At 39.2% G+C, this 27,070-nt stretch overlaps 1 protein-coding gene across 2 annotated transcripts in view; it reads left to right on the forward strand.

The window, feature by feature from the left end:
• LRFN2 (leucine rich repeat and fibronectin type III domain containing 2) overlaps positions 1-25,401 on the forward strand; it is a 154,569-nt gene extending 129,168 nt beyond the window's left edge. For both annotated transcript variants that reach the window (XM_058020764.1, XM_058020763.1), the window contains one exon: positions 20,562-25,401. In XM_058020764.1, the coding sequence (XP_057876747.1) occupies positions 20,562-21,480 (919 nt within the window). In that variant the 3' untranslated portion in view covers positions 21,481-25,401. The remainder of the gene's footprint in view (positions 1-20,561) is intronic.
• The last annotated feature ends 1,669 nt before the right edge of the window (positions 25,402-27,070 follow it).

Raw genomic sequence — 27,070 nt, forward strand, 5'->3', positions numbered from 1 at the left:
AGCAATGTGAAACATCTGTCTAGCACACCCTCCAAACACCTGCCTCTGCAATGGCTATGAAGAAACAAACCATCCATCAACTCAGTTTTATTTTCTAGCCCTGTATAAAATGGAACAAACACTGGAATACCTCTCCCAAGGGAAATTCCAATATTGTAACATCTGTTTCTGTAAACTGAAAATTCTCCATAACAGTTGTTTTGTTTGCTTATTGGAAAAAAAAAAAAAAGCATTTCATATGGAAATGTGGAAGTGTTGCTATCAATCTCTTTGTTGATGTTACAGCTTTTGGAATGACAGTGCCATTTCCACCATACATCATGCCCCATGAGGAGTTACTCTCCTCCTGGATATAAGGCTCTATAAATTCACCACATTCACTTTGCTCTTTCCCCTCACCACAGAGCTCCTTCTTCCAGCCCATTTTGTTTCTGCTTTCACCTCCTTCAGTGGCAAAGGAATGGCTGGACTGTTCAGGGAGAGGAGCAGCTGCTCATGGGTGAGTGGGAAAGGAGCAGAGGACATGGTGGAGGGGCAGAGCAAGAGCTGGGAACAGAGCACCACTCACAGGTGCCAGGGAGAGGAAGAACGTTGTGGATCCCCACACCTACAGCTTTCATTTTCATTTTTCTTACAAGAGGCAAGAAAAAATTGATTTAGCAAAACCTCCTATTTTAATACTAAAATTATGTTTAGTTTGAGATATCCAATCAACTTCACGGTCAAAGTGTACCATGGGTTTACTAGCATCCAATGTTATTGCATGTAGGAGCTTTGAACACATGGTCCAGGAGACATCCAAGTAATGAAAAATACTTTACACAAACTCCTTTGGGGGGAGGATTGTTTGGCACAGGTAACGAGTCCATCTGCCAGACGCAAACCAAACAGCTCTGCCTCACACAGTCACAGCTGCAGGAGCTAAAAACCTCCAGCTGAAGCTTCTGCCCTGGGAGTCATCACATTTGTCAGCCTTTCCCTGACAGCAGCAGTAGATACCGCACTTGTACCATCCCAGCTGCACCCTCACCGCTACAGGTGAAACAAAAAGGCCCTCTTACATATTCTGAGATGTTTTGCCCAATTTTGAGCGTGTGATGTTTTGTGTTTTTGCTGGCAGTGACAGCCCTGCTCAGCAGGTGACACGCATTGCTGTTTAACTGCAGCACTGTCTCTTACACCTTGTTTTAATGACAGTTCAAAAAGGCAGAGAGCTGCACAACATTTAGCTAAAGGCAGAGGAATGAAGATGGAAGATAAAATCTGAAAAGGGTGACATGAGCACATAGAAAGGTACATGAAGGCGGAGAGATCAATTTGGGGGGGAAAAAATTCTTCTTTATCTTTACTCCCCCTTTCTGTTTCCAACTTTGCTTAAGATATTCCTTCTTTTCCTTTTTTTCCCCTCTGGATTTTTCTACAAATCAAGAGCTTAGTAGTGTTAAATCACAACAGACTTTATGTCAGGACTGGATTCTCTTTTCCCACTTGTGATTTAATTCATGGCCAGACTGAAATTTCTCTGCTTTCATTTTCTATTCAGAATTATCAGGCTTGCAGGTCTGTGATACTTTTTGCTAACTAGAGAACTATGAGATCTATGACTCTTGACTTTTCTGTCATAGTTTTTTTTCTTTAAAAATGTTATATAAATGTTAGATAAATAATTTGATCCTGTGTTTTATGATTTGGTTGCCTGTTTATCCTTCTGCTGTTTCTTATCACCCCACTGTATTTAGATACCTCTTTTGATAACCAAAATTTTACTGAGCACAGATAGATTAATATATATGTAGGACACAGTTTCATGAGCCAATTTAGGATGCTCCTTATACATGTGTTTATCACAGACATGGTAACTACAGTTGAGATAATCACAAGTGGAACAACCCTCAGTGAGGATTCAGAGAGTAGAAATTGAATGCTGCTCCCAAGGATGGGTTAACATACACAGTTCCCTAAAAATCCACTATATTCTCTGCTCCGTCACAGAGGTAAAATGAGGTGCTTTCTTTTGCTGTAGAGCAGGCCAGGAATGGAAGCAGAACAGACTTTTCTGTGGGTTTCAGTCTTATTTTTCATCCTTAGAAACCGTGGAAATTTATCTTCTGTTCAGTCAGATCTGGATAAGCACCAAAATTTTGCAGAGACTGACTATTCAATGAAATATTCAAGCTTTTCTTAATAAGGCCCTTGTTAATTCTAAATGTCTGTAGGTAGAACACCTCAGAAAATTGTAGATCTATTTCTTCCAAAATGAAAAGTGAAATTATGGAAGGCATAAGAAAAATATGTAGGAAATAATATTCTATTCCATTAATATTTTAAAGGTTTTCACTGAAAAACAACCTTCCTAAGTTCTGTTTTTAAAAATGGATATCTGAACAGACTTTTTTCTTGAACCTATGAATACTCTTATTAAGAACAAAAGATGCAAACAGAACTACTTCATTTCAAATTTCTTTTTAATAAACTCCAGATTCTGAGAACTACATGATACTTTTCTGTTATGAATCTAGAAAAGCTCTGTTAAACTTCACAGCTGAAAATTACAGTGTGTAGCAGAGAGTTAGCATTTTGGCAATCTCACATGCCTTCTGTTTTGTTTACAAAGAAGCTGAGTGTAGTTGTCAGCCTACACAAACAGACTGCCTGGCTCCCCTGGAGAGGTTTCTGTACCCCCAGGTTCCATTCTGACAATGGCTGCAGAAGGCAGCTCAAGCGGGGTTGCCTCTCCTCCTCCTGCCAGCTCCCATGCCCAGCTGGAGTGGGGTGAGAGCCACTCTCACTTTCCTGGGGGCCACATCCCGGGTGGACCCAAGAGCTGGACTCACTAAGGCTGGCCCCTCACCTTGCCAGGACAGGGGCAAGACTCTGTCTCTACATAGTGATTCGGAGCTCTGAGCAGTCAGGAAGGAAGGCTGAGCTTTTGTGGCTGAGCCATTTCTTGACAATCCATTAGCCTAAACATAGTCCAACTCTCTTTGATGCATTAATTTTTTTCTACAGAGCTACTAGAAATAAAAGCTTTTGGTGGCTAAAATCAGCAGCTCTATCTCCAAGTGACTGATACACTACTCCCACAGGCAGCCCTTTTGGAAGCTGGTTCGTGATGTTATTATGCTGCTGTTTTTGGGGTAAGTCGTGTGCTTGAGAGTGCACTTCTCAGCACAACTGCAATGAAATGTCTGCCACAGACACAGACAGAGTGCACAATAAATTATTGCCTTTCTGACATTTTCTTTCTGCAAAGTGAACAACAATGAACAGAGTCTAGAAGTGACAATCAGTCTTTAACTACTCCTCCAGTACTTCCTATCAGTGATCTGCTTTTCCCACTCATGTGATACATGCACATGTTAATCTGAAAATGATACTCTGACTTGTGAAGAACCTCCTAGACAGCTGGTGATTTTTGTTGGCTTGGAAGGATTCATGAGTTTATCTATACCCGGGATGTTCCATCATTCTCAAGTTCTCAGGCATTGAGTAGCTATGACCCTGAGGGGAGTGCAATGCAACTATTAATAATTGGTAACAACGGGATGTTCTCTATGGGCACCATGTGCCACTGTCAGTAGATCAGAGAACTGCTGCTGACCTTAAATAGAGAAGAGAAAAGGATAAAGGTCACCTTTATTTCATCTACACAACAAAAGTTTTGAAAATGGCTTGTCATGAAAGCATTAAAGATCTGCTGCACAAAACCCTTGGCCTGAACGGTGCTGGCTTCCCTGACATGTGTGATAGTAGAGCCACTTTAGTACTGAGTAGTACTGCAGAAACTAACATGCTCAGCTGAAAAGGTACTGGTTCTACATTCTTCTCTGTTCATGTGGTCCTGTGACCTTCTGAAAAAGCTGCTAAATCTTAGGGGACTTTTTCTATGTCACTTTTAATAGTGATAATAACACACAGAAGTACCTCACAGTCACAGACATGTTTCAAGTGGAAGTGACTGATACAAAAACACAACCTATCTTTGGACACTCTAGAACTGGATTAAAAAACCTTTTATGCATGAGATATCAATGTCTTCCTCTTTCCATATTGTCTTTGTATCCCCTTCTATTTCAACCAGTTATGCTAGGTATTTTCCCATAATTAAACTCTTGATACTTTTCTTCATGTTTATCCTGGCCTGGGACAGGTTATCTGTGACCACCTGGGCTTTCTCAAGTCTGTCCTTCAATCATTTTATAAAAATTATATTATAAAATGCCACTAACTATTTAGCAAGTCATCTTGGCCAGTAGCAGACCATCCATCAACCATGAGATTATATTTTATATTCCAAATCTCCACAACACCTTGCCTCCTCTCTGCAAGTATAGAAGTTCGTACCATCCTCTGATTCTTTCAAAAGTGAATTTCAGAACTTCAGTAATTCTCAACAGCTTTAGACTATGTCTCCATCCTGCCTCAAAGTCTGCTTTTTGCTTGTTGTTTTTACTTCATATGCAGATGTGTAAACCACTCTTTATCTTTCTCAGGCTGAAATGAGGACCTATACATTCAAAGTGGAAATGACCTGTGATGACATTTTGATGTCGTGGTATGAACTAGTACACAGAGATGGAGACAACAACTTTTCATCCCCTGAGAAATCCCTAACTCACCATGTTCAGTAAACCACAGTGCTGTGGATCAGTGGAAGAATCCCTGGATAAAGTCCCCAGCCTGTGCTGGACTTTGTTGAACAAAAAGTCAGACTAGATGATCATGACTACCCATACTGCTATTAACATTTGGGAACCACCCCTTCCCACAAAGGCAAGAACATAAAAGCAGTCAAACTGTCAATCAAAGTCTTCTGGTGAAGTCAGCAGGTTCAATAAAACTGAACATCTCTGCATAAGATAATGCTAGAATTGTATGCATTAAGGTTTCAATTGCCTTAACTTTTGTGAGTGAATACTCATTACTTTAACTGGCAGTCACATCACAGCAGTCCTATGGATCTTCTATGGCTGTATCAAAAAAAGGTGCTACATGGCCTTGTCTACATTGAGAGCTAAGCAGAGCCTTTATAACTGATGTGGCAGGGGCTGTCAAGCTTTCAGTCAGTACTGGTCTCAAAGTATCAGCCCTTCCTAAAAGTTACTGGAAGCAAGGCTGGTCCAAACAACAGATACTGACCATTTTTTTTCATGGACTGCTGGCTGTCTGGAAGTCTGGTAGGACAAGTCTCAAGCAGTGTCCACAGGTGCAGAAAGCATATAGCAGTATCAACGTCTTTCTCTATCCTTGTTTATTCTCTGGGTAAGCAATTAAGCTATGATCCATGAAGTTTCTACTATCCTGTTCCACTGAAGTCTTGTGAATTGATTTTATCTCAGCAAGATTCAGCTTGCAAAAAAGCACTTGTGCTTGACTAAACTAAGATATTATCACACTTTACATTAGGCTGCATCTGAGATGGAAAAATATAAAAATGTATACTTTTTTCTTTCTTCACTGTAAGGATGTTCTCCACTAGTCAGTCCCTTGGATTGTTTCATCCAAGGATATTTTGAGCACTGCAGACACACCTCTGCCTTTCAGGCTGCCTTCTGTGTTGTGATTCGTTGTGGAGGAGGTTTGGTACAGATGTGTCTTCTGGTGTGTATTACTCTCTGGGATGGTCAGTGTTCCCTGCAGCCATTCATCAGTGTTGCCCTCTTTGCTGCTTCTGCTTTGCTGCTCGTTTTGATATGTCTGTGTGGAGGCCTCACGTGTTGCAAAGCCAGCAAAGCTAAGGGTGAAAGATTGCAAGAGCAGATTTCTTTCAAGAAATAATCACAGGCTCAGTGCAGTGGTAGAGATTAGGCCAGGTTTAGTGAGCACAAGCTCAGTCTTAAAAAAATAACTGAAAGAAACATCACTGAAGGAATTATTGAGACACACTGTGCTTGACTCAGTGAGCAGTCTCAGGACCAGAGAGCTCACTAGGGCCCCTGTGCATATACCCATTACTCTGATTTAAAACAAGATGGAAATGTCGATGCCTTTGCATTTTTTCTGCATTTTCTTTTATGGTCATATTGACCCATATACTTAAACTTTTGTGTGGGCAAGTACAGCAGCCATTTCTCTACCAAGCTTTAAATCTATTTTAGCCAGAACCATTGGAGAAGCCATCTCCATCTGTACAGGATTTTCTTATAGACAAAAATGGAGCCAGCTTTTCCTTCAACTCATGGTAGCTGTCTCTTGCATTATAGAAAGCATTTCCATTAGAGACTATTCTAGTTAAATACTTTTGAATACTGGTTAAAGCTTTCTGAAATCCTCAAAGTATTTGCCTGGCACTTGTGAATGTTCACAGAAAAATGACCCTTTGTGTCATCACATGGGTCACTCTGAAGATGTCCACAGCTTCTTGAGGGAGACAGACCTTGTAATTTGAGAAGATTGCTTTGGGATAAAATATTATGCTAACACCTTCTCTCTCAAACTGAGAGCAGCGTAGAAATTTGTAACTTCGAAAAATCTGTCCTCATATGATTACAGGTTGTTCTCTTCAGAGACAAGAAAGTGTTCTATAATGTCGCACAGAAATTATGAACACAGAAAGGAGGAAAACTTCTGTACGTTTGCTTTTGAACCTTATACAACTTGTCCCTGAAAGTAGAGCAAATCCAAGCTTGCTGAGCAATATGTAAAAGGCCAGTTGTACTGGGAGTGGGCTTTCCTCTCTCGAGGAATCATGAGTGTGTTGGAAAGCAGTAGACAGAGAAATGCTGAACATGAGCAGTTTGAGAAAGAAAAAGAGAAGCTATCATCTCTTAAATTCTCCGTTGGGGACGGTGTGATAAGTGATGCATACAGATACACTCCTACAAGATAACCCTTTTTTTAGGCTCTACCATATGTTCAGGAGCAGCAGTCACATTTGTCTTCGTGCTGGAGAGAGGGTGGAGTGATTCATTCCATAGCAAGGTAAAAAAAAAATATCCACATAGCAGTGGAACCAGAAATATGACTATGAAAGTTCTGGACACTTTAGAGAATAAAGAGGTCAGTATTTGCCAACAAACCCAGAGCGCACATGAAAATAAAAAGACCTGAGTGAAATCTGTGGCAGGCTACCACATATTTACACTATAGAGTGAAAAATTATGCAGGTGTTTATAGAAACTTTTCAGTTCAGTCACCTTTTCTGCGGAACTGCAAAATGTTGCCAGCATGGCCGTTAAAGATCTACTCATTTTCTGAAACATGGTTATGAATTTTAGTCATGACAGAATAAATTCTTTTCTACAGCTGAATATTGAAGCTAGTTAAGCATTCTTCAATATTTCATTGAAATTTAATCACTGTGACTCAGAGTTTTATCTTCATTAGGTGCATAGCCACATGAATTTAGGATCAGACTCATTTTTGACTTGTAGCTTATAGTCAGGTTATTGTGCAAGAGAAAAACACATGCACTGTGAGGAATCATTGGCTCTGTCTGCAGTTTCTGATATCAGAGGTAAGTTAATTTTAGTCTGCCTGTGAGGCATATTAGACAGTAAATTATGAGAGATTTGTAAACGCCAATATCTCATAGAAGTTTTCTGCAGTGCCGCAGTTATCTCTCCACTACATCTCTGAATGCAGCCCTTTCCAACCACCAAGTAATGATTTTTTGGCACCATCACAATGATTTTTAGCATTGTCACAGTTGGGTAAATATCAATAGCATCAATATCAAATATCAATAAAAGATTCATGGTTGAGCGTGGGGGAATGATTCAAATACACACCTGCAAAGACAGAGAGAATATGGCAGGGAAATGACTACACCCTAAGTGCTGGGTGTGAAAGCAATCTTAAAAAAGCCCTTGAGACACTTGGACACAGATTTTTTACATCTCTGCTATCTCCTGAGAGAGGCACAAGGGATGGAACAGGATTGTGTTTTGCTTGAGATGTCTCCAGCCACTGTGGAAACAAAGGCAGCTCCCAAGCAGATTTTCAGGACCAAAGACAGCTCTTATTAGATCATTCCCACCTTGTTTCTTTTGCCACGTATATGAGGGAAATGTGGGGGTTCCATTGACAGGCAGTTGGATGCAGGCTACTCCCTCCCATCTTGTAAGTCATAGCTGCTGTTCAGCAGGTTTGCAGCTTCATTTCTTCTGCAGGTGACCATCCTTCTCTCCGTCATTTTGGTGAGAGAGAGAAATAAGGAAGGAAATTCAACTTCTAAAAAAAATTGAAACCTCTACAAAGTTGTCTGACTTCCCAGCAAGTAAGAAAGGCCATCTCATCAGTCAAGATGCTCATCTGACCCTTATTCTCTCTCCATGTCAAAGACAGACACTGTGCCTCGCTGGAGTCCTGCCACAGACTGATGGTTCTGCCTGTCCTAATTCCACATGTCACAGGATTGGCACTCACTGGTTGACACCTAAGAAGGGGACTGAAACAACATTTAGGGAGGTGAACTCAGAGCCCAGGAGCTGTGTATCAAGTGGTACAGAAACAAGTTTAGGACTCCCTCTAACCCAGCCCACTGCAGACAAGCCAAAATCAGCAGTTCTGCTAATGAAGCACAACTTTGCAGTACTTCATAAGGGAGTAAAATTTCCTTATTCTCATGTTCATACACTCTGAGATGCACTCTGGTACTTCTAAGGTAGCCATTTATTGACAAAAGAAGGGAAAATGCTTTTCCAAGTGCAATATAGTTTTCTTTAATCACTGCTGATATAAGAAATCTCCCAGCCCATACAGTGGTTACAGAGGATCAAGTTTCCTCTTTAGGGTATCAGAAAAGTTGATTCAAATGCTGATTACTATAGTGGTAGTACTCATGACCAACATATGTATGGGAAAGCAGAGTCCTATAACTAATACACCTTAGAATGCAGTTCTGGCTGTGCTCTCCAAACAAGCCTGAAATTTTATATTTCTATGTAGTGTTTTTAAAAATTATTTATTGTGCTTCTTTTGCAGCAATCAGTCTGACTTTTGACTTTTTAGTCTTTCTGAAGGGATCACACTGAGGTTTTGATGCTGCTTGGTGTAATGAATCAATGTTCAGCTCAACCTTTTTGCTCCTAAATATCAACGAACATTTGGAAAATTTCTACTAGTGCTCATTTTGACAGGATGGGGACAGAATTCCCTCGTCTGATAGTAGAGGTGACTAATGATTCTGTATTCTTCAAGCACACAAAAAAACAATTGTGCATTTAGTAACATTGTGCATTTGATTTGCATTTTATCCCACTCTCCTTTTTATCTCTCAGGGTAATTTTTGCATGTTCTACTTATTTAAGCTATCTTGAGTTACAGCAGAAAAGCTCAGAGAAGATTTTGCAGAATGAAAATTTTGAGTTTTTCAGTCTTTACCCTTGAAGCTCTCCAAAGCAGAGCAATCTGTCAGTCTCTTCCTTTATTACTCTTTGAAAGTTTTTTGAGCAAAGATAAAGAAAAATCTTCTTTCATTTCTCTTTCAACAGTACTCTTACATGTTATTCCACAGAATTTATAGTTTTTCAGTAAAATTATTCCTAAGTTGCTTTTCATTATCTGTAATGACCTCACATGGATGCCTATAACAAATAAAAGCTTCTGTTCTCCTGGTAAACAATGAAATATCCATGCCTGCAAAAACCTCCAGGAATGATGACTAGCAATTAATCATGGTAAAGGAAAAATGAACCTAGCAAATCTGGATGTGGCTGTATCAACAGCCTCGATACCATACCTAGCGTTTGTTGTATTTGTACATATGTAAACCATATTCAGAAATTTAAGCCATAAGTGGGTAAATCTCAGGAGCCAGGTAAAATTTTAATCAGTTGGTGAAGTTGAAACCTAAGAAGAAATTCTGCTCTCTTCTTAATGTTAAACCGTCAGACTTAAAGAGAACAATTGGGTTTCTCTTAAATACAAGGGAGATGCAAAATTTGAGCAGTCCTATATTTATGAACTCATTTAATATGCAACGTTGTTAAAGAGTAGGATTTCTTTCCTTTTCTGGTACTTAAAAATCTTTTGCATATTTTCTGTGAGTGAGAACTAATTTTAGGATAGCCAAATATATATTTGCAAAGTATATAGCTGATACTTGGAAGAGAGAAAAATCCAAATAACACTGCTCAAGCTTTCCTGTTTCCAATGAGTTCACTAATGGGATGCATAGCCTGGATTCTGGACTGCTGATATTTACTAGGCTACTGGCAGTCTGCTTTTAGACTCCTAATAGTGGAGAGTTGGTAAAATGTAAATAAATAGTACACTAGTTTTTGTTAAATTTTATTCATGTACCAGAAATCTGTGGCACTTATCTAAGATCCTTTATCAGAGAAACATATTGCTAAACAATAAAACATATTTCTTGACAATTAAATTATGATACTATTTGAAGCTATAACTGACTTCTCATTTTATTTCTCCTGAGGTCATTATATACTAAAACTTATTTTCTTGCTGGGTGGGTTTTACTTGCCTTTTCAGTAAGGAATTTGTCACTCTTCATGCAGTACAATTTCAGTCCAGGCTCAACTTTGAAAGAAACAGGGTGTCTCTGGCTGATGAGCAATGTTTGATTTTGTTTGATTTTGGTCGCACAAACTGAAAGGATGTAACTGTGTTCTATCCTTTAGTAGAGCATTCCAAAATTCAACATCTCCATGTCTTTCTAGGCTATCCAGTCTTTCTAGCCTGCCTTTTCCTTTGCTTTATGTGCAATACCCAGAAAATGACAAAATGTCACACCTCTGCTTTAGGAAATGCCTTCATTACATATCTATGTTACTTTTTTCTTTTTTTTTAATTTCTGCTTATTTTCTCACTAAGGAGATGATATTTTCTGACCATTAGTGATTTTTGCACCCCTTGTTCTTATTCTACATATGGAAAAAAATCCTGAATGTTACTGCAAAAGTCACCTTGAATAATTCTGTTTTTTCTTACCTTGTGTATGCTTCATGGAAATTTTTGTTCCAAAATATTTCCTCTCTCTTCCAGCTCAGAATCTAGAAGCTTGATGATTACTTTGCTTATATGTTTTTTAAAAAGTTTACTCAGTTTACAAGAAGCAAACAAATCCCTTTTACACAGTAAAAAGTATTTCCAATGTTTGCTAATTTGGTAAAGGGTTTGGCAGAGAGATTCTCTAAACATAGGTGAACTATGTCAGTGTCTTTGGTGAGTTGGTAAATATTCCTTTAGTTTAATTTTCTAGAATTGGTGAAGGCAGTTCTCCCGTTCTCTCCCCTGGGAATTAAATTATTTTTTTTCAATCATTATGATTAGAGAGATACTTGAGATTCTCGTAGATAACCATTCCTTATCTCCTGAGAATATCCACAAGTTCAATCACTGAGGCAGGGAAACACTTGAATGATATGTGTTTAAACTTTTTAAATAATGCATAAATTGTGCCTTAAACTAATGCTGAGACACTCTTCTATACAAACTGGTAAATCAGTGTATACACAGCTTCTATGGGTGGTGATGCCCATTTCATTTCATTTCATTTCATTTCATTTCATTTCATTTCATTTCAGTAGGAATATTAGAATAGTCTTGTCAGCTGTTGGCTGACTCCACACTTCCCTTACCAGTGCACAAAGATTTTTTTTGACAGAAGAACTTGAAGCAGCATGTTGAAGTTTGCTTTGGCCAGCCAATTACAAAAAATGGGCAAACATAACGTCAGGCACTTCCTGGGGTTTTTGTCATTCTGGCATGACCTTCTGGACATAAAATTATCCTGTGTAGAAGGACACCAAGTTTTTACAGGACATGTGAATTTCAACCTGGCATAAATGCTATGAGCTGCTAGCAGGGACAAAATTGCTAGTAAGCCACTGAGGATCCTGTTCCTCTCAGCTCACATGAGCTCTCACAGAAAAAGGTGGTGGGTTAAGCACTATAGGATCCCTTCATTATAATTTACATAGATCTCACTGCCTGGAAATAAGTGGAAAATCCCACTTGCAACTCTTAAGAAAGGACAGCTTATGGCTGAATCTGACAGCTGTTCTGCCAGGAAAATAGCAGATTCCCTTTTCCAAATTAATTTCATTTGAGTTTCTAAACGTGCTCATTACTTCTGATGTTGCTCCCTTCTGGTAACCTCTGCTGGCGTGGAAGGATGACCTTTTCTGAGGTAACTGTCCAACACTGCAAAAAAGAATTCAGAATTACTTCAGTCAGAGAGAATAACCATGACCCTTCAGCCTAGTGTATGAGCCATTTGTCTATAAAAACCTGGGAAAAGTGTGTCCCAGGTCCCAAATTCTGCTTAATGACTTGAACACCCCTTTCATGGAAAACTTTTACCTTTCCCCATCTTTAGAAACATGGTGGTTGTAATATATTGCTTCCACTGCCAGTTGCTAACTTTACATACTGTTGAGTAATCTGAAATATTCTGTCTGACTCTTTGAAACATTGCTGTGAATTATGAGAGCTTCCTAATTCTACATTTACGTGTGGCTACTAAGTGAATTCATTAGTGTGCCTCTGCATTGTTTCCATAAATATTTCAGCTTCACGTTTACTTTCAGAAATATTGTGTGGGCTTTCAATTACTCTGCTAATGAGCTTAAATATGTTTTAGTTGGATTTGAATTAGTGTGAGGAATTTTTTTTCTGAGGCAGTTAGTATAATGAGGTGAAAGGTGTTCTGTGTGCTGCTGAATAGCTTGGGTGTGACTGGATTAATCTTTAGTGCTGACAAGGCTTCCTAGAGTGTATCTGCTTTCCCTCTAAAGATAAAATTGAAAGCTAAGGGCACTCAATTTCTGCTTCTGTGGTATCCACATGAAAGAAGTTATAGCACAGATCAGGGACCCTGAAAGTCTAATTTTGTGTTGTCATACAACATGAACCAAAATGAGATTGTCCCGGAGTAGCAGCTTGCACCTGAACACCTGAACTGAGCACCTTCATTGATTCAAAGGATCAGAAGATGTTTCTGGTGATCTTCATCCAAGTGACTCACCCATTGAGCCTGACTGTGGTTTGCAAGAATTTTGTTGAGAATTATAAAGGGAAGAGAGCAATGGCAACGGAGGGGAGCAGAATACCTTGTACTATGGCTCCCCTTCCTCAGCCTTCTGAAATAATGTCCCCTAGAGGCCTACGCTTTCCTCTGTCACTTGATAAATTACTCCAAAGTGCCCCCAGGGGACATTATTCAGCAGCCTATCAAAAATTTTTATATTCTCTGAGCCAATTGTTTTAAGGTTGCGTTGTTTTGCTTTTTTTTCTTTTTTTTTTTTTTTTTTTATTTTCCCTTATAGCACAAGGCGTATATTTAATATCAGTATCTCTCTGGCTCACCATCTTCTGACAGGCATATCAATTATTTTTGTCTCTGCCTTCTCTTCCCCACCTCCAACCCCACTTTTCCAAAAGAGCAGGACAGAACCTAAGCAAATTAGGAAATAATAATTAAATTATATGTGCTTTGTGTTTTATTTGACAAGACAGATTCTCTGAAGGGCAGCTGGATGAATGAGTGATGAGAAGATAAGTTTCAGAAAAGCAAGAAGGGATTTTTGTTTAATAATAAATGTTCCGTCTGAAGGAAAATTTATGATTGCATATCATAAAACCCCCCAAACTAATAAAATAAAAATGCAAGAAATTATTCATGCTGGGTTGATTTAGTGTTTACTGAAAATGTCTGGCTACCTCCTGGTATTATCTGACATTTCCTTATGTTGACATGACTGACAGAGGAATTATACCCTGTTGCTAATACTAACAAACATCTCTTATCCCAGGACACCAGAAATAAACCTGTCATTTTTCCAAGATGCAGGTCACAATAGGTCTCTGTCTTTCCCAGATTCTAAATTAAAAAATCTTGAATCAGATGCCAAAAGAGCAATCTCACACAGAAACATACTTGGTACTTTTTACCTAGATTTTTTTTTTTAATTCCTGAGGCCTTAGGATGATCTGAAGACACATATTCAAGGATTTCCTTTGACATGTAAAGGGTCAGAAATTAATCTCTGTTGTTAGCTTACTTAATTTTTAATAACGTTTTCGACTCTATTTTCATTCCATCACTAGAAAAACTGGGGCTTTCCAGGAAAATAATACGGAAGAAAATTAAACCAGTATATCCCATAAAACTTTCAAGCAAATCACAAAAGTTGGCAGCCAAGAAGAATGCTAAGTGTGCAACTCAAATTTGTCAATTGCCTGCTCTTGCTCCCAGGCAATACATCATGTGTGACATTTTCACTTCAGTTTAGATCCTTCTAGTCTTCCTCTGATCTTTTTCTGCCTTTTTCTCCTGATTTCTTAATCTCTGTCCACCATGTGAGGTCTTTTCACTTCACTATCTTTAAAATTGTCTCGGCTTTGCTGAAAGATCTTCACATTTTTACATGATTTTCAGTCAGTCTTTCTCCAGTATGCCCCCACTGATATTTTCCCTCTCCCCTTTCTCTACCAGCCTACTTCTATCCAACTGAGATTGCAGGGGGACTCTCTACCTGAAATGCAGGACTCTCTCAGACCCTTCTACAACACTCAATAGCAAATTACCTGCAATGTTTTCTTTTATTTTCCTCCAGAAAAAACATATGAAACTGGACTGAAGGAAAAAAAAACCAGACAAATATCTTAAAATAGGGGACAAACTTATTAATGAAAAAAAGGATGATTTTTGGCATTAAATTTTCCCTGAAAAATGAAATTTTTTCAGATTCCAGTGTTTATCTTTTTTGGACTGATTTCTAGTTCTGAGAGTAATATTTTGCACTTAAGTGAAAGCAACTTTATCTAAGAGGAAGTTCAGCAGTGCACAGTGAGACTGATATTTTCACAGTAAGGCTTTACTATACACAAAAGATAGTGTGTTAACTAACTGGAGTATAATTTTACAAAACAACTGCTATTTCACCCTTGCACCCCTCTTTCTCTTTCTTTTCCTCTCCTCATCACAAATTATAGCGAGTAATGACACCATTGGTTAGCAGTTGCTCCATAACTGGTGCACAGTCTACATCTACAAAATTCACACCCAAGGAATTAAGCTTTTCTAACTTTTTTTTTCACCTTTTCCTAATGGAGAGGAGAGGAGAGGAGAGGAGAGGAGAGGAGAGGAGAGGAGAGGAGAGGAGAGGAGAGGAGAGGAGAGGAGAGGAGAGGAGAGGAGAAAGAAAAGAAAAGAAAAGAAAAGAAAAGAAAAGAAAAGAAAAGAAAAGAAAAGAAAAGAAAAGAAAAGAAAAGAAAAGAAAAGAAAAGAAAAGAAAAGAAAAGAAAAGAAAAGAAAAGAAAAGAAAAGAAAAGAAAAGAAAAGAAAAGAAAAGAAAAGAAAAGAAAAGAAAAGAAAAAGAAAAGAAAAGAAAAGAAAAGAAAAGAAAAGAAAAGAAAAGAAAAGAAAAGAAAAGAAAAGAAAAGAAAAGAAAAGAAAAGAAAAATGAGAAAAGCAACATAGTCTAGTTACTATAGAACTGAGTCTTGGAAGTTGCAAGTACCTTCCCAAAGGAATTGCCTTGACAGGTCCCTGCAAGTTCTGTGATTAAAGCAGTTTTAGACTAAAACTAGATGGTATCATATCCCTCTTTTGATGGAGAAAAGGAAGAGAATTGCCTAGCCAATTAACCTAATCTGGGTTTTGTCTAATTTGTCTGTTTTGCATAACCACAGTGTTAACCAGCAGTTCAGTTCTGCTAATCCCCAGTGCTACACAGAAGAAAAGAACCATTTGTATATTACAGTGTAATCACAATATCTACTAATTTCCTTCGATACACTACAGGCCTCTTTTGAAAGGAGATTACTGGCATTATCCCCATTTTATAAATGAGCAGCCTTAGAGTACAGCAAAATGATTTCTCAGGAACTGAGAGTTACTGATAAAGTGGAGCCTGATATCAGTGAAGCTGATAAAGGAAGAATAAAACTCAGTTATCCTAAATTCTGAGCACAGTTCACTCTCTGCAAGCTTCAGTGCTCACTTGCATCTGGGATTATGACAGAAATCTGCAGCAAACCTTTCTCCCCTTCATTTCTAACTAATTTATTTTCTAATTTTCTTAATATCACCACATACCAAAGTGAATAATTACAAAATTGCTTGCTTTCTGTATGTTGTGTCCACAAGGACATAACAAGGACAGTTTAGTGGTGATACAAAATAAGATTGACTTCAAATAAGAGTTCTAGCACTCTTCTTCCCTTTTTATAAAAAGTGTTTCATGGACTCATTTTGGTGCTTTCACAAAATGAGACAGAAGTCTCCATGGATTGAAGGGAATGGATTGTTTGAAAAAGCCCTGCAAACCTTCACGGCTTCATAGCTCTTCATCCCACATTAACTCTCCAAGGAGCATCTGTCTACTGTTGTTCTATTTCATACACTTATGCCATGCCCCAATCCTGGCCAGAAGTCTCCTCCTCTTCCAGCAACTAAAGCTATTGTGCCAAAAATTGAGAGAAGAGGGCTTTTTCCTGTAAATTAAGAGGGCCAGTTGTAAGACCCCTATCCTCATTTCATTCCTTATAGAGGCAAGATTTTCAGAGAGGTTAGAACCTTGTTAATATATGAATACTTTTCTTTGGGATATTTCGACCTTCAGATAGGATTCAGAAGCTAGATTAAAAATCAGATAACAAAATCCTGGCAGGAATGTAGAGATTTGCCTGCTTCTCCTACTCCAAAGAGAATAAACCAAATGAGAAAGGCAGAAATTATTGTGTCTTATGTGTCTGGACAGTGAAATTTCCATAAGACTTTCAAATTGTGTCTTGACCTAGCTGGAACTAAAATTACACTTTCCCCCTTGACATATTTGTGTGTTAGTTTGCTTTCCCAGTCCTCACTGCTCCAGGACTCCTTAAACTGGATAGATTAAAACCTTTCACAATCTGTAATCTGTAAGCAAGTCTTTCATTAGTTAATCTCCTCCTGCACTTAGCCAACTTTAATTTTTTTTTTTCTGAAGAAAAGCTAGTACCAAATTTAGATCTTTATTCCTCTGTTTTGATGGGAGGCATCTCTGCAAGGTCACCATGCCCTGAAGAGCAGGTGGACAATATCAAGCTTGTTGCTTCAAGATACCACAGCTGTTAAGTATGTTTGCTGAGGGCTCCCAGGTGAACACCAGGATCTTCTGAGTTCCAAAAGCTAACAGCTTTAAAAAGCTATTTTTGATCTCTAATGCGCCAGATCCTTGCTATCTGAAACCACCTTTCTGTGTTTATGTGATGAGTGGGCTGAACAAAGCCTTGCAAGATCTCTGCCTAGACCCAGTTTTGTTGGCCTCTCTCAGGTTTACAGCAGCTCTGTGCTGTTGAGTCCCAGAGTTAAGGGCACAGTGGTCCGTGATTAATGGCACTGCATGTATGGAGCAGCCATGGAGAGATACCGCCTCTGAGGCAGCAAAGCAAAGCCTGAAGTGGCATCTTGCAGCTACCTGTGTTGGGGACAATCAAAGAAAGAGTCATCACATTCCAAAATGAAAATGTGACTGCATCGATATGAGATGTGGGGAGCGTTAGGAGATGTCATCCATCATATCTGACTGGCAGCATGTTTGGGTAGGGTAGCCCAAAGCACGGAGCCATGCCAAAGTACTCTTAAAATCTGGCACGTTTAAGAGAACAAGATTGCCTTCCCTGTAAGATAGAAAACTAAGTCTGAAATGAATTACTTAACTCCTAGTACTACTGAAATTGTTGCTTATTGCTATGCTTAGCTGTTCCTTAGCAGAATAATTTGAATATTTTACAAGAGTATTTAAGGTTTATTTGCAGAAACAGACAAAATTCTTTATTTAGATGTATATGGAGACTTGATTGCTTTTTCCTTAGTTGGGACTACAACTGTAATCTTTTAAAACACATTATTAGTCCCACTGTTGTCACAGATGTTACTTCCAGAATTCATTGAATTTAGAAATGATTCTGTTTCTTCCAGGATTCATTGAATTTAGAAATGATCCTCGTTTCTAAGACGAGGTTTTTATTATAACACATTTCAACACAGTTAACCTGTCCAAGTTTTAGGACTAGTTATGGCCTCAATTCTGTGCATTCAGAAATGGAATGGCTACACACTTCTTGCCACTATTCACCACCTGCCAGTCCTTGAAATATTCTAGGCAGTTTCACTTCCTTGGAAGCTTGTGTGTTTGAAGAAAGCAAGTTGTAAATTATTTGGGCTATCAATGTTCACTGAAATTGGGCATAAGTGTGTGAGGCTGAACAACTGTATTTCTATTTTTATATGTTTGTTTGCTTTTCAAAAAGAGCCACATCCTTACCTGAGGCCAGACTGAAGGGTTGTGAGAAAGCCTATATGCAAAGATCACCCACCAGACACGTGCAAAGCTGTAAAGTGGGTAGACCCAGGTGTTTGCTGCTTGCTCGGAGACAGTGGAAATCTTTTGTCTCTGTGTTTCACCAGTGTAAAGCCAAAGGAGCCACTCTAACAGGTGGTGTTATAGTCCTGTTTTTCCAAGGGTTATGACCCAAGTACAAGACCCAGTTTGTGGGGCTGACTACTCTTTCTGCTAACAGTGCAACTTGTTTGCAATAAGGTTTTACAGTGAAATGGCTTCTTAATGACTTCACAACTGCAGAATTTTTTTAAGTTTTGGTCTGGGATTGGTGGTGAAAAGTGGAGTATAGCACTACAGGAGGAAATAGGAAGCATTTGGTGAAACTAATCAAGGGTTTAAAATCAAATGTTTTATGATCAGTAGCATTCTGTTATTCCATATATCATCCTTGGTTTGTGCATATATACTTGAACAATTCAAAAAAGTGCAGTTTGCTATGAGCAGAGGTGTTCTATTCACAGAGCCACAGGGAGAGCAGAACAATTAGAAATAGCTTGAGACCAAATATTTCAACTTTTGGAAACTATTTTAGCAACAGTATCTGGAGTGTTTCATGAGGGCTGCTTTATGACCTCTCAGCTCATTCTGAATAGCTCATCTGTATCTGCGTCAAACAGCTACATTAGGATGATAAATTTGCCTAGAATTTCAAATACAACATTGAGTAAACCTGCCAGATGATGTTTATATTCCAAGTGTCTCTCATCGATATTTCTTTTCCTTACAGAATTTTTTTTTTCTGTGCTTGTTTGCTTTTTAAAAAGGAGCCACATCCTCGCCTGTGGCCAGACTGAAGGGTTGAGTAAGTGGCGTGAATGCATAAATGCAAAGATGATCAGAAAATCATCTTTGCAGTGCCTTGACATTGCTGCTTCTCTGTGCTTCTCTGTGCCCTCCCACTGCACAGAAGGGGCTCTGAAAGCAGCAGTTTGTGCTGGCTCTGGCCATGATTTGAGCCTAAGGAAGCCTGGCTCTCCTGCAGTGAGTCTGCCTTGGTCCTGTGCCCAAGCCTTACCCTCCCAAACAGTCACACCAGCTCACTGTGTGCTCTGAGTGCCTGTATGGGCTCCCTTGTTGCTGATGCAAAAAACCTGCAGGTGTAAGTTATAATGGGCTGGTTTAATTTCGGCTTTTTTCTCTCACCCAAGCCTGTAATGTGGCAGTAATGCAAAAGATGCATGGGTTATCTCTCTGGTGTTATTCTTGACTGCCCACCAGGCACTAAATCTGGGATTCTCCACTCTGTTCCACTAATGTGCTACAATTTTCACTGGTTTGAAATGGGGGTAGACCACGTTCATTCCCATCTGCTAATTTTGAATGCTAGTGATGCTCTAATATTGCATGAGTTCAAATGATTGCTTAAGTGTTGTGGCAGCAAAGAACAACTTCCATAAATGTTCCAACTTGGAGCACAGCTTTGGCCCAGCTATTTGGTTTTTGGAAATGGATTTATACATGAGTAGATTTTTTTTTATTTTAAAGAAACCTTCTTATTTCCACACCTATATCTTCCTACCTCTCCTCACACTTCCACAGCCCATACTGCCAATGCCAGCGTTCCTTTCTCACTCACACAGGGGAAGGTGGTTGCAGTGATAAATCTCTGGCAAAGATGATGATGGTAGCTGCATTTTTAGGAGATATTTCCCACAGTGGGGAGTAGGAGGATGAGGAAAGTAAGTGGGAGAGTGGAGAAAAAGAGAGAAATGGTTGCCTGCCTTTCATTCTCAGTCAATGAGAAAACTGAATGTAGACCTTTGCCTTCACAAGGTAAGTAACCTGCCGATGTGAGACAGTAAATGTTCAGGCACCTGTGAAGGGATGTGACAACTGCCACGCTGAGTCTCAGCAAGCACAAGGGTCATTTACATACTCATAAAGAGCTGCTCTTTGTATGATTTTATTCTGAGTTATTTGTTCAAGTTTGAATATATTTCAGATTATGACAGATGCAAGTGAGGAGGAAAAGAATCCCCAGTTTAGTTCAGTTTGCTTTTTCTTATTCCTTTTATTGCACAGCTGAGAGCTGGCCTTCAAAACTTGCGTGTTACTGAATGTTGAGATGTTGAATCCTCAGGAGCTGGGGAGCTGGAATGATTGTTTGAATTTTATGGCTCTGAATTTATGGCTCCTCTCTGCCAGTATTCGGAGCAGTTAATATCACGTTGTTCTAATCTCCGTTCTTTCTTTTACCTTTGTTCCAAGACTAACCAATTCTTTTTTCTTTTTCTTTCTTTTTTTTTAAATTTTTTTCTTTTCAAGGATGATACCAGCTACAAACAAGGCCTTTGTTGTAACCAACCTTGTTTCTGGAACAGGCTATGACCTCTGCGTCCTGGCAATGTGGGATGACACGGCCACAACCCTTACTGCCACCAATATTGTGGGATGTGCCCAGTTCTTCACCAAAGAAGACTACCCTCAGTGCCAGTCGATGCACAGCCAGTTCCTGGGTGGGACCATGATTCTGATCATTGGAGGCATCATTGTGGCCACCCTGTTGGTGTTCATTGTAATTCTCATGGTCCGCTATAAGGTCTGCAACAATTCCCAGGGCAAGATGTCTAATGTCAGCAACGTCTACTCACAGACAAATGGAGCACAACCAGTTCAGAACGGTGTCTTGCCCCAAGTCAATCCCAAAGTGGTGGTGAGAAATGAACTTATGGAGTTTAACTGCCAGTCTGCGCGGAGCAGCATCTCCTCTTCCTCCAGCTCCGCAAATAGCCGTGACTGTGACAACTACAGCCTCCAAAGTGAACAGGGCACATTGTCCAGTAAATGGAGGCCTCCTTCCCGGTCAAAACACAATATTGACCGGCTAATGGGAGCTTTTGCCTCCCTGGAACTGAAGTGTCAGAAAAAGGAGGAAGTGACAGACTCCAGAACTTCCACAGTGGCCCACCACTCGGACAAAGAGCCACTGCTGGGCCAATCAGAGTCCAAGTTCCGCAGCTTCCTCATGTTGCCTCTGGAGGGCAAAACTAAACGTAGCCATTCTTTTGACATGGGGGACTTTGCCACATCCCAGTGTTGCACCTACCCAAAAAAGATAACAAACATTTGGACAAAGAGGAGCCTCTCGGTCAACGGCATGCTGTTGCAGTATGATGACAATGACCTAACAGGGGCCAAAGGGACTTTCGGGAGCTCAGAGTGGGTGATGGAAAGCACGGTGTAAATATCAGTGTCTCCCCCCTTCTCTTCTCCCCTCATGTGTTATAAGTGTGGTTTGCTTCAGGGCCGTGCAATTGGAAAGAGAGGGGAGGAAACATTTTCTGTTCTACTGGCCAAAAAGATAGGCAAGCAAGTTACAGGAATAGTAAAGGAAAAGGAGGATCATGAAATGTGAATAGGCACATATGGTACCATTCCTGTCTGGCCCCTACTAAACCATGCGTGAATGTTTCAAGGAATTTGCTAGTTGTATTTAGCATTGCTTTCCAAAAGTTACTCAGACTCCTGGTGAACCTTCACCCAAGATTAAACAAGGAGGATGAAAAGGGGTTTAACAACAGAAATTTAATTTTACAGGGTTTCTTTTTACTTTCTTTCTTTGGTTTTGTTTTTGGTGGTTTTTATAATGGCACCTCTTTTTTTTTTTTTTTTCCTTAACCACAGAAATACACTTCTGTGGATATGACTGGTGCTAGGATATATCTGGTTGTCATTCCAAGGAATTTTCTCAAAAGTGCAGGCAGGGCACCCACAGGGGAAGATCAGAGTAAATTGTTTAGCATAATCTCATGGTCTTAACTGTGAAACTGTGACATATGGGCAAACAATATTTGTTGTTGAATGGACTTTTGTTTGGTATTTAATTATTTCTCTTCTGTTTTGATTTGTTACTGCTTTTGAGTTGCTTTTTTCCCACAAGACAAGGTATGTTTCCATGCATATTTTGGTTTTGTTTTCAGCCTCATCAAATTCCCCAGATCCTCCCCATAAAGGAGGATATGTACAAAGGTCAAATATCTGATGTACTGTATAACTCACTTCTAATACCATCCCTTTTTGTCCTAGGAAAAATTAAATCTAGGGATAAATTAAAAAAAATCATCCTCTTTTTTCCATCTCCTTCATAATCTCTTCTTGTCAATGCTCAAGGCAGATTGCAGCAGATATTGATATCTGTAGGGATGTTGCTATAAAAGATAGGGAAAATAGTTATCAGGATATCCTAATAAAGGATAAAGAAAAGGAAAACAAAAGTAGCTCCTGGGACCTCTCCACGTTATGGATAGCAGTGGCTTCTGGTAGGGGTCATGCTCTCACTCCACTAAAAGGAGAGACTTGCACCCTGCTGTGACAAAAGCTCCTTGTCTGTGCGGTCACCATGACATGTCTTTACTGTATCAGTAACATCAGGAAAATTAAGTTTTTGTGTATTTCAGGTGATTGGTTATGTTCCAAATTAGCCACAGAAGCTGAGTAAAATTTGAGTATCACTGAGGAGCGGGTGAGCCATGTCTCCCCTGCATTACATAAAGCCCTTCCGCAGTCTGGTGCACTGCTACTCCCCTGTCTCTCATCCTCAGGAAGACACTTGTAACAGGAGCTCTTCAGGGTTTGTAAACAGAGTCTCAGACTGGTTTTTGGTGAGCATTGCTGTGGTTGTAGAAATACACATGGCCCATCCAGCAGAATTTATTTTCTTTACCAATTTTACTGTGATTTCAAGCATTCTGCTGGCTACTGCAACTGTCCTGTCATTTATTTATTTATTTGTTTGATCAGCTGTTGGGAACCATTCTGAAATTGCACATTGTAACTATGATTTTGTAAAAGAGGTGGAGAAAGTATGCAAGGCACAGAGAAAATAATACATGAAAAAACTCTATGTATATTTTTTTTTAAAAGTTCAGAGATATATTGTGACATGGCTGTGTACTTGATCTCGTATTCGTCATGTTTCCTACTTGGAGTTTTAGATAACGACATCCCTGTGATCAGAATATTTTTTCCTTTATTTTCTTTCTCTTTTTTTTTTTCTTTTGCTACAAAATGTACAGTAAAAAAACATCCTTGGGAAAAAAAAAAGGCCCTGCTTTTCATTTATTTGTTATTCTGTGGGTTGCTTTGAAACCTAAGAAGTAATTATTTTTTAATTGTCTTTAAAATTTAGACATTTGCTTTTTCTTTACCACAAACTTCAGTCTTGGACTTGAGAATTTTAGGTATAAAGCAGGAATCAAGAAATACATACCTTTTTGGAATGCATGAAAAAGATTTTGTAAAAGGCATTTCACCTCTTTTCCTGTTGTTACATTTGTACAAGTCTATATTACTAGAGTACTCTAAACACTGATCTAAAATCTGCAGACCGAAGAGCTAGCATTTTTAGATTTAGGACCCAACTTTCTGTAGGTTTTTGCTCCAACTTTTTCTCACCAACAGCATTAATAGATTCAAGAGAGATCCAGTCAAACTTTGTTCGGAACATTTTTCAAACTCTCTGTTTTTCTCACACTTTCTGAGATGAATGACACCTCCAGTGCCAGAATCTACATAATCCAACTGTCCAGATGGCAGTTCATATTAGCCATTAATGACATGTTGCATTTATGTTGCACTGAAAACTCTTAAAGGAGTTCTTGTAGTGAGTTAGTAATTTTTTTTTCCTTGTTCCACTGTCGTGCACTTGGATTTTTTTATTATGTTGCTACTTCGCTCTGAACATGACATCTGGGTTGTTTTTAATTTAGACATTGAGTTCATTTTAAATATTAGTAACATATGCAGCCATGAATTTTCAAAATATATCACATACTTAAAAAAGGATACTCTTTCACATTCTCATATAAAATTAAAAGAAGTAAGCCAACAGATGCCGTTTTAAAATAATGGATAGTTGCCAAAGAACCAAGGTAATACATTCCACACTCTAGCAGCTGCATTTATTATGGTTAATCATAATATTAATTCATTTAGCATTAATGAATGAGGCTCAATCCACACCAGCTGATTTGCAAATACTTAGCAAAATTAAACAGGTGCTGGGTAACTACCTTTTGTGCTGACAGTACTTGGGAGGAGGAGGATTCAGGGACTCAGAGATGAGGCAGAGGCCTCACATTGAGTCAGCAAGTGGCCAGGCCTCAGAAAGGGTTGGAGCTACTTATGGGTGGTGGTCATCCTTCAGGTGCTACCAGCCACTGCCCTACTGCCGCTATCAACAAAGCAAGCCTTTGGAATTATCCTGTGGCTTCCTCTGCCCCCCTCTGAGAGCTGCTGAAGACAGCTCTGTAGTTTGGGCTACATTCTGAATCCATGCCCTAATTGCTAAGGTGCAATTAAGGCCCCAGGGTCCTCCACACACCATCTGACCAATCTCTACCTTGGCTCTGTTTTCCTGTGTGTACCTCACTCAGCACCTCTGGGTTGGATTATTCTTCTGTTGTACTGCCATAATACCATAGTAGGGATTCTTTTTTGCATCACTTTTGAGCACAACTGCACATCTGTGCTTCCTGAAATGATTCATAGATGCCCACCCGCTTGGTGCAATAAATATTTTCACTTATCATTGAGGAGCTGAGATAGCTTTGATGGCCTAGCCCTCTTATCTCAGAAGAGAGACGAAGAGAGAACTTCTACACTGAGATGTTTATATGATGTCTCTCAAGTAAATATGGGATGGTCTGATGTGCAGCTGCACCAACCATGTTTTAGGGGCAAAGGCCAGGTAGTGCAGATAGTAAGGAAAGCAGCAGAGATCAACAGGAGCCTTCAGAAAAGACAAGTCTGAGATATTAGGGGGGCTAAAGAGTTTAAAGTGAGGTCTATGGGAATAATTAAAGACATCTGCATATGCATATGAAACTCCTGTAAGTTCATTTTTTGAGGTGTTTTATAATAGTGGAACTTGCTTTTTTCCTAAAAATGTATGTCATTGGCTTGAAAGAAGAAGATATGATTCTACTCTTAAATTACACAAACCTGCTAAAAATCCAACCCAAATCCCCAAAACATCATCCTATCATCCTGGAGAATATTAAGCAAGATGACAAAATGAAAATTTCTGAAAATAGTGATTATGTGGGTTTCATTTGTTGTCTGCTAAGAACCAAATGGTTGTATGAAATGAAAATAAAAGTGTGTGTATGCCTATGTATGTACATATGCATAGCAAAGCAGACCAGACTATTTCCTTACATTTATATCCTTACAGATTACATGAACTGGAATATATTTCTGGTTTCAAATGTTATTTCTGAGTTTGCCAGCTGTAGAGAACAGCAAACTTTCCCACTTTTTTTTGAGGAAGATAACCCATTTGATGTCTCCAAACTACACTCTTTACAAGGTTATAATTGGGATTAATTCACTTGTAAAGCAATGCATAACAAAGAAATGAGAGGTGTCTCTGCCCAACATGATGTGAGATTGAAAAGGTGGCAGATTTTACTTTGCTAACCTTGTTTGTATTTCAAATCATGGGACTGATCTGCTCTGGCAAGAGAAGAAAATAATATTCCAAATGCCTGCTTGTTTCATTTCTCACTCTTCACCCAGAAAAAGGTTGCAAAGACACATAACAAAACACAATCCTTGGAGGTTTCTGAATGAGAGCAATAAATGCAGCAACTTAATACAGCAAATTTAAGCATTCTTATCCAGAGAACAATGAATAATTGTACCTGATAGCTAAGAAAATATTTTAGTCTTTGAACAGCTTGAATGTCACATCTGCTTACAATATTTTGCGCCCATTAGCCCGTGGGTAACCCACAGTACCCCATATGGTGCTCACAGTACCCCCTTCTACCCCTTGCAGCCCATTTCTCTGGAACTTTTTCTCAGTGACTCTCTGTGTTCAGTGTTTGTAAGTGAGCAGTTCTGCATGTGGAATTATCAAGAACCTTTATTAACATCTTGCATATTTCACCTTTAAATTCCCCTAAACATGATTATGAAATCCCTCTGAAAACATTAAATTAGGGTTGGTTTTAGGCTGTGGGCCAGATGAAAACCAAATCAGAATGCCTTGAAACTCTTGCTTTCAGTATAGGAATTTTATGTTCTGCAGTATGTTTTCCTTGTCCTAATTAACCACTCCTTAATCCCCAGAGGTACAGCATTCCTTAGCATCAGCTGTCAGAAGGCCCTACTACATGAAACAGTGCCAGATGCTTATTCCCAGTATTACACTTCCAACAGATGGCAAATGTCACAGATATAAATACACATCCAGATACAGATATATCAGCAAGTGCAGGCATTTGTATTCAAGCATATATATCCCCATGCACATGTGTACATGTTGCACTCTTTATCTGCATGGTTTATGACGTACAGGTTTCCTAGCTTGGCGACAAATGAACATTTACATTTTTCATTAAACACTAGTGGAAGAAAGGGAGAGAGAGAGAGCAGAAACCTCTTATTTATAAGAAGCAGATTATTTGATAAGCTGCATCTCATTCCAGCTGGGAGACATCTGCGCTTCAAATAAAGTTAATTGGTGGTGAAAGGGGTCATTCATTTCCTACGACCACAGTGAAGTCTCAGCTCCTCTGTTAGGGCATTTATTCAGCTGATGCTCCCATCAAATGATGCAGATAAGTCTCCTGTCAATGAGGACTTGTGTTCTGCCATGGGGAGCTACTGTTCTGCATTCACTGAGGACGTTGTGCTTTAGCTAGCTACCTTGCTTCTTGGGGTAGGGCAGCATCACATGTTATACTCAGTCAAATGAGGCACCCAGACACAAGGCTAGGGAAAGAGAAACACTGGTGGGAAAGAGAAACACTGAAAATCAATGGCCTGTA

The sequence above is a fragment of the Melospiza georgiana genome, chromosome 3 (assembly GCF_028018845.1).
Source record: "Melospiza georgiana isolate bMelGeo1 chromosome 3, bMelGeo1.pri, whole genome shotgun sequence".
Lineage (NCBI taxonomy): Eukaryota > Metazoa > Chordata > Aves > Passeriformes > Passerellidae > Melospiza > Melospiza georgiana.